At 43.1% G+C, this 13,036-nt stretch overlaps 1 protein-coding gene across 1 annotated transcript in view; it reads right to left on the bottom strand.

Moving 5' to 3' along the window:
- The window catches only part of LOC124622266, a 200,028-nt gene extending 187,927 nt beyond the window's left edge, over nt 1–12,101 (bottom strand). Inside the window, exon 1 of the mRNA XM_047147929.1 lies at nt 11,972–12,101. Within this exon, the coding sequence (XP_047003885.1) occupies nt 11,972–12,040 (69 nt within the window). The 5' untranslated portion in view covers nt 12,041–12,101. The remainder of the gene's footprint in view (nt 1–11,971) is intronic.
- Between the last annotated feature and the right edge of the window lie 935 nt (nt 12,102–13,036).

Below are 13,036 nucleotides of genomic sequence, written 5' to 3'. Positions count from 1 at the left end.
ACTTCAGCCAACAGATCATTAAATAACACTGACGATGAAAGGATGCATCATCGTCAGGCAGGAGGGTAATTATCAAGACGAGATGAGCCTTACAAGCTGATTAATGATCTCGCAAAACAATCGTCACCACTTACATCTGGAACCTCTGCTTGATGTGAAAACAAGAGTGTGGCGTGCAGTCAGTACAACACCAATTACTCAACCGATCTTTTTCCCCAAACCATAACTTCTTTTACTCGAACCTTTTTTGCTAGAACAAACATCTAGGCGAAATGACGTACGGTTATTTCATGCACGAGAATGCGAGAACTCAAAGATCGCCAGAGCGTCTGTGCTAGTATTTCCAGGTGTTTTCAGTGGTAGGAATTATCCTCATAAAACAGTCGTGTAGTACGCATTCTCCTACAGGAAATAACCGTAGGTATTTTCGTCTAGTTCGGCTAAAGCTGAAACGTCACCTGTCAAAGTCCGATCTACCGACGAAAACAACCTCCTGCGGAACGAATGTGCAAGGCGGCACTGAAAGATCTGATCTGTAAGACGCTCGAAGACAGACGCGTACTGTCCAGAGGAAGCCCGGGCACAAGGATTCTAGAACCAACTCTAAATGAGGAAGAACATCGTGATTGCCACCAAGAGCTGCTGACAAAATTTCTTTGTTTAGCAAACAGTTTCGGTCCACGGACCATCATCAGGGTCATAAAAGCGTTTACAACGTCACATTAGGCGACATAAAACCGTTGGCGTCAGATTGTAAAATCCATGAATTCGTCACTGTCGTCACATAGTAATACAATTTACACCCTAAATCCTAAATGTACCAGACGTCTACTCATTCATGCCACTGACTACACAGAACTCTGCTCGGTTCCTAGCGTTAAAGCTTGCAAGGCTCCATCTCGCTTTGCTCACTTGTTGATAATTGCCTTCTGCTTGACGATGACGCATTGTTTCATCACTAGTATTACTTAATGACCTGTTGGGTGAAGTTCATTGACGTGTCACTACTAGTGTTACTGAATCATAGTAATTTAATCATAGTAATAGAATCATGGCACGTGATCGGAATAAAACTTCAACTTTCGTGAATGCTTCAGTCTCGGATAACATTTCCTACGTGAGAGGTGCTTTTCAGTATTCTTTCGACACGCGACCGCAAAGTTCAGCACACTACTTGGGTTTCTCGCAACCGACCACATATGGACACTCCACTCAAAAACAAAAAGCCGTAAAACTCACAGTTACCCCGGGGAAGCATAATTGCACATTGGCGCACTTCGCACAGGTTCTAGTTGTTCTCGTATTGATCGAGGCGCAGCACCGGTCACCTCACAACCTAAATACAGTCACAAATTTGTTTTTAAGGAACTATGCCATTTTTGTGTCAGGACATCAGGTCTGCACGAGACAAATGCTGTGACGTAACTCTTTGCAGGCCTGACAGGGATTGCGGAGCAAAACTACATTGTGCTGCTTCTGTGACCATTTGAATGGTGCGCCGTCCAGATAGGTACGAGAGGGCATCCGATGTACGATGTTACGCCACTTTCACTCTTCTAGACTTCCTAGAGGCGTGACATTCAAAGAGCTGCAACTACAGTGTAAAAATCCCCTTATTCAGTATGACAGTGCTCCATAAGTACTTGCCATGCTATAAAAGAGCTACGTCACGAAATTTGCCATATATATTCTGTAGCAAAAATACCATAGCTGCATTAAAATTAGAAAAGCTTAATTCTTGTATGCATTACTGTGTTCTCAAGCAGCAATAAAAGCACAAGGCATTATCTTCCACCGAGTAATTTAGGACTATTTTCGCAGTCTGTTGGAAGTATACGACGTGTACAAACGGTAGTGAAACGAAGTTAAACACACACACAGAGACACACACACACACAGACACACACACACACACACACACACACACACAAGTGCTTCCCTGTCGCATGTCATTCAGAAAACAGGACGGTGTATGTAGCTCGTAACTGAATGGACAGTGTATGTTGCTAGTAACTGAATGCGCAGTGTACGTAGGTCGTAACTGAAATGCCTGACGAATACTGGAAATGGCTTGTCGAGCTAATAGTCTGTGCTTAACGAGGAAATCGGACTCATATGTAAAATTATCTGCAGCTATGAGTCCCTACTATCACAGAACAATCAACGCTGCCTCAAGAAATAGGATTCATTGCCCAAAGAAATAGGATTCATCATCAGGTTCACATCCTCTGTGAACTCAAATATCATTCGACAAGCAGTTTTATTTACGTGGCCGCAAGCTGTGAATTTTTACATTTTCGTACTAGGAGACAATAAATGAGACAATCCATTTATCTCTCAAAAACTCCAGTAGGGTTGAAGGTCTCATAAGTTACAGTTGCTGTCACCAGATGGTACCGAACAAATTTTAATATATTTTTTGAAGGACAAATATATTTTGGTACCAAAGGTTGGCCTTAGTACGCTATTAGTTAGACTTCGTCAAGCAAATCTGTAGATAGGTGTTTTCTTTTCGTTAAGGAAGTGGTGTAGGATCACACGAGTGGCAACGCATCCTGACTAGCAGTACACGTTAAGATTGCTTCGAACGTCTAATGTGGAAATAATTAATATCAAGCTGATGATTTAGCAGAACCAGAGTAAAGTCAGAAAATAGCTGTTGTATCAAAACGCGTAAAAATTCAGATGCTCTTATCCGGATGCATAAAAAAATGCGATTTCGTCAAGATCTTGAATAATTTAATGGCACTATAGGCGCATCTACACTTATCTCGATACGTATTTAGAAAGCTATACAGGGTGGTCCATTGATCGTGACCGGGCCAAATATCTCACGAAATAATCGTAAAACTAAAACACTACAAAGAACGAAACTTGTCTAGCTTGAAGGGGGAAACCAGATAGCGCTATGGTTGGCCCGCTAGATGGCGCTGCCATAGGTCAAACGGATATCAACTGCGTTTTTAAAAATAGAAACACCCATTTTTTATTAAATATTCGTGTAGAACGTAAAGACATGTGAATGTTTTAGTTGGACCACTTTTTTCGCTTTGTAATAGATGGCGCTGTAATAGTCACAAACATATAAGTTCGTGGTATCACGTAACATTCTTCCAGTGCGGACGGTATTTGCTTCGTGATACATTACCCGTGTTAAAATGGACCGTTTACCAGTTGCGGAAAAGGTCGATATCGTGTTGATGTATGGCTGTTGTGATCAAAATGCCCAACGGGCGTGTGCTGTGTTTGCTGCTCGGTATCCTGGACGACATCATCCAAGTGTCCGGACCGTTCTCCAGATAGTTAAGTTATTTAAGGAAACAGGAGGTGTTTAGCCACATGTGAAACGTCAACCACGACCTGCAACAAATGACGATGCCCAAGCAGGTGTTTTAGCTGCTGTCGAGGCTAATCCGCACATCAGTTGCAGAGAAATAGAGCGAGAGTCGGGATTCTCAAAAACGTCGGTGTTGAGAATGTTACATCAACATCGATTCCACCCGTACCATATTTCTGTGCACCAGGAATTGCATGGCGACGACTTTGAACGTCGTGTACAGTCCTGCCACTGGGCACGAGAGAAATTACGGGACGTTGACAGATTTTTTGTACGCGTTCTATTTAGCGACGAAGCGTCATTCATCAACAGCAGTAACGTAAACCGGCATAAGATGCACTATTGGGCAACGGAAAATCCACGACGGCTGCGACGAGTGGAACATCAGCGACCTTGGCGGGTTAGTGTATGGTGCGGCATTATGGGAGTAAGGATAATTGGCCCCCATTTTATCGATCGCAATCTAAATGGTGCAATGTATGCTGATTTCCTACGTAATATTCTACCGATGTTACTACAATATGTTTCACTGCATGACAGAATGGCGATGTACTTCCTACATGATGGATGTCCGGCACATAGCTCGCGCGCAGTTGAAACGGTATTGAATAGCATATTTCATGACAGGCGGATTGATCGTCGAAGCACCATACCATGGACCGCACGTTGACCGGATCTCACGTCTCCGGATTCCTTTCTGTGGGGAAAGTTGAAGGATATTTGCTATCGTGATCCACCGACAACGCCTGACAACATGCGTCAGCGCATTGTCGATGCATGTGCGAACATTACGGAAGGCGAACTACTCGCTGTTGAGGAGAATGTCGTTACACGTATTGCCAAATGCACTGAGGTTGACGGACATCATTTTGAGCATTTATTGCATTAATGTGGTATTTACAGGTAATCACACTGTAACAGCATGCGTTCTCAGGAATGATAAGTTCACAAAGGTACATGTATCAATTGGAACAACCGAAATAAAATGTTCAGGCGTACCTACGTTCTGTATTTTAATTTAAAAATCCTACCTGTTACCAACTGTTCGTCTAAAATTGTGAGCCATATGTTTGTGACTATTACAGCGCCATCTATCACAAAGCGAAGAAAGTGGTCCAACTAAAACATTCATATTTCTTTACGTACTAGACGAATATGTAATTAAAAATGAGGGTTCCTATTTAAAAAAAAAAAAAAAAAACGCTGTTGATATCCATTTGACCTATGGCAGCGCCATCTAGCGAGCCAACCATAGCGCCATCTGGTTTCCCCCTTCAAGCTAGACAAGTTTCGTTCTTTGTGGTTTTTTCGTTTGACGCTTATTTCGTGAGATATTTGGCCCGGTTACGATCAATGGACCACCCTGTATATGCTGTGTAGCGGGCTGAACATTCTTTTTTAAAAATGGTTCAAATGGCTCTGAGCACTATGGGACTCAACTGCTGTGGTCATAAGTCCCCTAGAACTTAGAACTACCTAAACCTAACTAACCTAAGGACAGCACACAACACCCAGCCATCACGAGGTAGAGAAAATCCCTGACCCCGCCGGGAATCGAACCCGGGAACCCGGGCGTGGGACATTCTTTTTTAGAAGCGACGTTGCTGAATTGCATCGGAGGTAAGCAGCACGGCTTGAAACCGCTCTCCCTGATCAATAGCTCTTGGAAACCACCTCAGCGAACAAAGGAAGGTGAATTTCGCAGGCTATTAGAGCTCCTGGCGTCCCCTTTGATTCCTATACACTTGGTCCGCTTCGAGAAAACAAAAGATGTGTTCCACAATTCAACAACAAATTTAAGTCGTTGTCGCTATCGTCCAGTGAAGCGCTATCGAGAGATCTTAGTAGGTTATCCAATATCGCCCTAATGCATCTCTACTGCGCTATCTCATCAGAACTATAGAGGCACCCCGTCCTGATTTAGGTTTCCAACGATTTCCCTAAATCACTTGAAGCAAATGCCGGGATGGTTCCTTTGAAAGGGCACGGCCGACTTCCTTCCGCACCCTTCCGTCATCCGATGGGACCGATGACCTCGCTGTTTGGTCCCCTCTCGCAAATCAACCAACCAACCAACCAACCTATGTAATGCGGAACTGGCCACTAGATGTCACGAGAAGCTCGCCCGCCATAGAGAGGCTGTATAAGGAGTGGCCAACCGGACGATACGGCGGCCATTTTTCTGCCAAACTGCGGGCGGGACTTTTGAATGGCCAGTAGTGGAGTAGTGGAGTACACGCTCACCAAATCAAAAGCACAAGACAATATGGCGAAATCATTCTTTAAATGCCTTTCTTTGCAGCTATAATATACTCATAGTAGCCTATTACGTACAGCACAGGAAAATTTGATACAGTGGCTGTAAAAATTATTCGTTACTTGCATTTATCTCCTTTAAAGTTCGTTTACTAGACATATTGCAATGAAAGTAACGTAAATAAAAAAAATATAGTGTATAGCATTTGTTTTGTATCGGAAGTGCATAACGTTAAAGATTTAACGTACCTGTATTACGTCAGATGAATGAAAGTCGTAAGCAGTTGTTTACTTGTGACATGCAAAAAGTGTGAGACGTATTAGTACTTCTTGTCACGTCTTCAAACTTTTTGCATCTCACAAGTAAACAACTGCTTACAACTTTCTTTCATATATATATATATATATATATATATATATATATATATATTACCTCTCGCAGACAACAAACGAAAAAGATTACAAAAATTAGTTAATGTTAAATGTAGGCTACTGTAATAACGACCAAATATAACAAGAAAACTACCGTATCCCTTCTACCCCACAGTAAGTAGGCCTATTAAAAACTGTCTTCAGGGTATCTACAATTATTTACTACGAATAATGTTTCAGCAACCACGAGAAAATGAAGACAGAAATCCGGGAAACTTCCTGCCCTAACAGCATTAATGAAATAGTTATAAAACTACAATCAGATTACCTGGAATTACTAACAGTGGCCTAGAAATCAAATGACACTCGTGGAAATCTTCAATACAGTACTGTTTTAAAAAAACACCTTATGACACTGAAGGACGTAATTATGACGTCTGCAGCTTAGCAAAATTCTTACACATTAGATACACAATCCCATTTTAATTCTATGTTCCTAAGAATAATGTGTTATAATAATTTTCACACAGCCAATTTACAGGTCTATTTTCAAATTTAACTATGTATACTGCAAGTTGTTTTATTTGTAGTAAAAAGCAAAAACGACTTCCTTCGCACAGATAAGAGTACTTGGTTGGCTCCCACGTGGCTCCTGTTTGATTTATGTCAGCCCTGTTGACTGCGACTGCCCACTGCCTTCACCTTTCTTCATCGCGTGGAAATGCTAACCTGCGAAGTCCACCTTCGCCTCTATTGGAACAACCAAATGCAGCACAACCTGGTATCGTTTACGAACGTCTGCAGAACGAATTACAGATGTCAAAAACAATACTGTACAATTACTAACGTGTTTACTTCAAACATGTAGGCCTACGGACTTCATCACAAAACGCTTCATTACTTCAACTCCTATTTAAGATCGCAAACGCTAATTACGTACTAAAAACGATATACAACTAAATCGAACATGCATGCACAACGCATAACAAGTCTCTCAATAATTCAAATACCTTTTAATCGTTTCCAAAAGTCCTCTGAACTCAAAAGCACGGCGAACATACGAAGCGCGAGAGACGTTTGGCGCCATTTTTTTGCCAAAGCTAATCAACCAGTCACGGGCAACTTCACCTATGGCCACTCTCTCTGTATACAGGCTCTCTAGCCCGCCAGTATAAAAGGAGAGGGGGGGGGGGGGCGAGTGCTGTGTTGTCAGCAGAGAAGCAGCGGCAGCAGAGGGGTCTGTCACGAGAGGTCGGTGACTTGGATCGCGGATACCTGGACGTGACCTGAGTAACAAATCCACCAGAGACATTTCAAGCTTTTCAGAGGTGCCCAAGCCGTCGGTGAAGTGGAGTGGAAGCGCGAGGGAACAGCCACAGCTGAAGTAGCACCAGGGAGACATCACGCACTGACCGACAGAAATGGCGCACCGTTGTCGTAAAGAGTCGCGTGAAGCCAGCAGCAGGAATCACTCGCCAGTCCAAAGCGCTCCCACCTCTCCAGCTAGTACAATGACTGTGCGTTGGGAGCTGGCTGGAGTACAATGCTCCAGCAACTCCTCCTGCCCCACACATTTCTATAGCCAATGCTACGCGACGCCAGTGGACAGTGATTTGGGGCGATGAATCACGAAATCGCCTGTGGCAATCTGATGGAAGGATTTGGGTCTAGCGAATACTTGGAGGACGTTACCGCCATGATATGTAGAGCAAACATTGAGGTAACGGAGCGGGAGTTATCGTATGCGAATGTTTCTCGTGGGATGAAAGCAGAGCTCACCATCTGCAGCATCGTCGACAGGACTGACTGCGGACCTTTGGTACAGGGCCGAGTGGAGGGACTGAATCAGAGGCTGAGACGGTTCTGTGACCGTGTGGGCTGCAGATTCCTCGACTTACGCCGTAGGGTGGTGGGGTTTCGGGTTTCGCTGGATAGGTCAGGAGTCCACTACACACAGCAGGCGACTACACGGGTAGCAGGGGTTGTGTGACGTGGACTGGGCGGTTTCTTTAGGTTAGATGGCCTCGGACAAGTACAGAAAGGGCAACAACCTCAAAGGAAGCGGGGCAAAGTCAGGACATGCAGGGACCAAGGAGCAATCGGTGTTGTAAATTGTCGAAGCTGCATTGGTAAAGTACCGGAACTTCAAGCGCTGATAGAAAGCACCGAAGCTGAAATCGTTATAGGTACGGAAAGCTGGCTGAAGCCATAGATAAATTCTGCCGAAATTTTTACAAAGGCACAGACGGTGTTTAGAAAGGACAGATTGCAAGCAACCAGTGGTGGCGTGTCTTTCGCTGTTAGTAGTACTTTATCCTGTAGTGAAATAGATGTGGATAGTTCCTGTGAATTATTATGGGTGGAGGTTACACTCAACAGCCGAGCTAGGTTACGGCTCTAGTCGTAGCTTTCCTATCCAACGGTTTCCAGGAGCAAAAGAATTTTCAATATCTGATACAGTTATTGACCGAATTAAAAATTTGAAGTGCTGTTAAGATCTGTTTATTAAGAGCTATAATCTTGTGTTAAAGGCTTAACACGGTAAGTCAAGTATTAAAGTTAGAAACTCTGTATATATCTTAAGACGAGCGTAACTCACGGCGCGCAGTTCACCCAGACTATGTTCATTCAGTGTTTGAGAATGAGAGCACTTAGCGACTTCCAACAACCGTTAAAGGCAATTTGAAGCCTTTTGTAAACTCTCTCTCGCTTACATGCTTAACGATATATGTTCAAGGCAATAACTTATTCTTAATCAAGCGTTTGAAACTGTTTTAAACGTGAGATTCAATAGAGAATCAGAGGTGGAGGGTTTAGTGGTAAATAACAGAAGTGTTTTCTGAAAGTTTGATTAAGTTATGTTTCAAAATCGTCATGACCTGCTGAGATATATCTTTATTTATTACCTGTTTCGCTCTTCTGGCCATCTTCAGACATCATAAAATTGTTTATAGCAGTTGGCACAGAGTGCTTTTAAACGAAAAAGTGGAACTTCATTATGACAACACGCGAAGTTTGTTACTGTTCATTGACGCAAGATGGCTTTGCTTCTGTTTGACGCTACAGTGAAAAAAGATGCCGTAGCGGCTGCTGTAAATAACTGTTGTGATATCTGAAGTTAATGAAGTGTTCGAAAACAAAACAAAAAAAATCATTTTATCATTTTATCGGCAGTTCTTAGCGGCTTTCAAATATGACTATTTTGACGCACTTACCAGCTGCTACGCACCACCTAACAAAAATATGTTGTACAAAATTTTTGTCTGGAATGTAGCCTTAATCGTGGAAGATAAAACAGTACAGACAAGAAGAGGATAGAAGATTTGGAAGAAATCTAGTTTCACAGAAAAAATGCTGAAGATTATGGGGATCGAATAACTAATGAAGAGGTACTCACGCTCTGGTGAAAGGAGCCTTATAGAGAAGTTTGGATTGATGGGACACATCCTGAGGAATCAACGACTCGTCGGTTTGATTTTTGAGGGATGTGCACGTAGAAAAAATTATAGAGGCGGACCTTGACTGCAGAAGTCGTGGTCAAGTGGATGTCGAATGCAGTGGTCATACAGTAGAGTTGCGCTCTACCAAATTGCGGTTCGGTAGTTTTGGCACAGTACATGAATGACGCAGTAATGGTATGGTACTGGAAGTATTGGTAGCATTGGTAGGGAAAGAAACGTAAATAAATGTATGAGAGATAAACTGGGAGGAGACAACTTTTGCTTTGTTTGTTTGTTTGTTTTGCACGTATGTAGAACCGCACATCGTTCAGTGTTAGTCGTTGTGTATTTTACATCCTTACAAAATATAAATTATTTTTTATACGTAATAAAAATCATTGCGTAACTTATGCCCCTTTATGTAACCAAAGGAATTACTTTTTATACAAGTATAGTTTACACGCACAAACGTGAAAAAATCTATATAATTATTGCCACTCTTTTGTAGTCGATAGGATGTTCTTCATCATAGTCAAAGGCAAGAGTTTCCTGTCATTATTGATAAGCGCGGAAGTTGTTTATGAATAACAGAAACATGTTTCATATAGGCTCGACGAAGTATTGATACGATGTGTCATATGTTTTTGTTTTGCGTTTTTCTTTCTTTTCAATTTTGCCCTTTGTTACTACATCTCTCTGTTTCACGTTACAGATCAACAATGAAACTTGAATTAAACACTGACAGTTTGAATTTTGTTATAAATACTGTTCATTTTTAAGTAACAGATAGGAGGATAACTATGTGTGACAAAATTGTTCCATAGGTTATGCTGCCCTCTATGTTCCCTCATTCAGCTTCTAGACAGTTCACCGCCTCCTGTTTCGAGGGGAATCTAGTAAGACACAGATTGCATACACAAACATAGGGATCGAAACGAGGTAACGCCCGAAAAGTATGCAGTATACCTAACGTTCTGGTAACGGGGTTATTGTCTTACCTGACCAAGGCTACTAGGAAAACTGCTCAGTCTACGCTTACTTATGATAGTCTACACCAGCCTAATGTAGTTTTACAACTCCAATACAGATATAAAGAGGCTTGCACTGGACAGAGTAATGTGGGAGCTGCCTCTAACCCGTCTCCAGACTGGAGAGGAGGCTGGAGTGTGGTATTCGATTCCTCCCCACCCCCTCCTTTCCATTTACTCTTTTAAATATTGACGACTAACTTGTAGTGTAGCCCGAGATCTAGATGACTTCGAAAGGTGATAATCTGGTTGCGAGATGGCGATGCGAGTGAAAGCGAATGCCAAATAAAGACTGTGGTAAGAGATTAACTTCTACCGTACCCTAATGTTGACGTATTCGACGCACTTTTCGTCTTAAAAACTAATACTGCAAAGTAAATTCAGAAAATGTGTATAACGTACTGGACAAGTCTCCGACTAGTATTTTGATGCATATTATGTACATACATGTTGTACATTAACGAAGCAAAATGTAAGCGGAGTCCACTGTGTAATTTAGCGAACAACAGTAGACTGCTTTCCTTCTGGCATGTACAACAGACTAGAAAATTTCTGAAACAACGATATTTCCACCATAGACTATAGCCGTTGTTTATATTCAACCACCGGCCAGTTCCTTCTGTTATGCCGTTGTCACGTGGTATTCGACGTGCACGAGGACGGGCCACAGAGGTGTCTGCCTGCCGGTACAGCCCGGCAAACGTAAAACACGTGACAGGCAGGCAGGTGTAAAAATTAGCGTAAAAACAGTTGAAAATCTGCAGCAGAAACGAAAATACAGCTCTGCCTGAGACAGCTGCAATGAAATAAAGTATCCTTGTACCAGTAGGGTTGAGACCGATAGCAATATTAGCAACTGGGTGTTCGCTGAGGTGTTGTTCTCGTCCGTCTCAAAAAAGACTCTTTGCTTTTGAAGTCTCAAACATGGTAGCAATCAGCAACCGTAGCCTTATGGATAGAATGGGAAACATTCAGCCAACCAGTTGCATGTTAAAAATTTATTCGAACCTTTACCTAAGTTTATGCGGATATACACTTGTCTTCCCCAGAAACAGTAATAACATTCGTTATATGCTGTGCGAAAAGACAAACGAAGTCATAGGGCTCAGTTACCAGTAAAATGATCCATATAAATGCTATGGCACAGATTGGTCAATGGCTGACTATAAACAATGATTATAATCGATGGCGGAAATGATATCACTTCAGAAATTTTTTACCATTGTTGGACGAAATATTCGCTGGAAACTTGTCCATTATCTCACACACCTTTTTCTGAATTTACTTTGCAGTTCCAGTATTTACGACCAAAAGTGGGTAAAAATTTGTGTACTAATGTTGCTCATTACTTTGTGAAAAGTTTTATGTTTGTTCACTGTATGCAGGTGGACAGACAGCTTGGTGGCCTGACCTCTTGACAGCAGCATAACAGACGAAATAATTATAGTCGATGGCGAAAATGTTGTCTCTTCGGTAGCAGCATAAATGACATTTGCCTTCACAGCGGAAATGCGTTGTAGAGAGGAGGCGCCGTGTACCTGTGGCAGGATGAGCAGCAGCAGCAGCAGCAGAGAGAGCGACGCGAGGGTGGTGCTAGCGGCCACCATGGTGCGGGCGTGCCATGGCAGGAGCAACCAGGGGCAGAGGCGGCGGCGGATGCTGCGGCGGAGGCGGAGGCGCGCTGCGGACTGCTCGGCCGCCCCGCGCGCCGCCTCTCGCCACCCATCCCCCTCCCCCTCCCCCTGCCCCCACCACCACGCCCCTGGTCACGTGCCGCGGCCCTCGACCCGCTATTGTCACCTGTTGCTCCTACTTCGACGCATTTGGGACAGGGATCTCCGACAGACTCCCGGGGCTTGCAAGCCGCCTCCACCTCGCATGCGCCTCAATGAATACAAAAAAATGGTTCAAATGGCTCTGAGCACTATGGGACTTAACATCTGAGGTCATCAGTCCCCTAGAACTTAGATCTACGTAAACCTAACTAACCTAAGGACATCACACACATCCATGCCCGAGGCAGGATTCGAACCTGCGACTGTAGCGGTCGCGTGGTTCCAGACTGAAGCTCCTAGAACCGCTCAGCCGCTTCAGTCGGCTCAATGAATACATAACACGCTTACGGTTATCTGAGATTACTCGGGGCCGACACTGCGCGAATAAACGGGAACTCTAGATAATCCCCAATTGGCGCGCACTTCAGTCCGAGAGGCTAAAGTCCGCTTGGCCATACCCTTTCTGGACTGTCTATAGTAAGTTCCGGGAAACAATTGTTCTACTCGAAGAGATAAGAAACAATTGCACATAGGTAAATATTGCGAGAGTGGGCGTTAAAAGAACATAAGAGCATATCACGACGTCATCTTCTCCATGAATAGACGAGCTATCCGAAGCAGCTTTTCTACAGAATTTCGCTCATCTCCTTTCCAGTTGAAACGTAAGTGTATTTAAAACTCTACTCCCTTTGACAGTAACAATACGCAGATACTAACCTAATTAACCTAACATGATCTTTTAACGCCCACTCTCGCAATATTTACCTATGTGCAATTGTTTCTTATCATTTATTTTGTTCCATTAGTAAACCACAATATATACGTAAC

This window comes from Schistocerca americana, chromosome 7 (genome assembly GCF_021461395.2).
Source record: "Schistocerca americana isolate TAMUIC-IGC-003095 chromosome 7, iqSchAmer2.1, whole genome shotgun sequence".
Lineage (NCBI taxonomy): Eukaryota > Metazoa > Arthropoda > Insecta > Orthoptera > Acrididae > Schistocerca > Schistocerca americana.
Note: the sequence above shows the minus strand (reverse complement) of the source record. Positions and strands in the feature narration are given on the sequence as shown.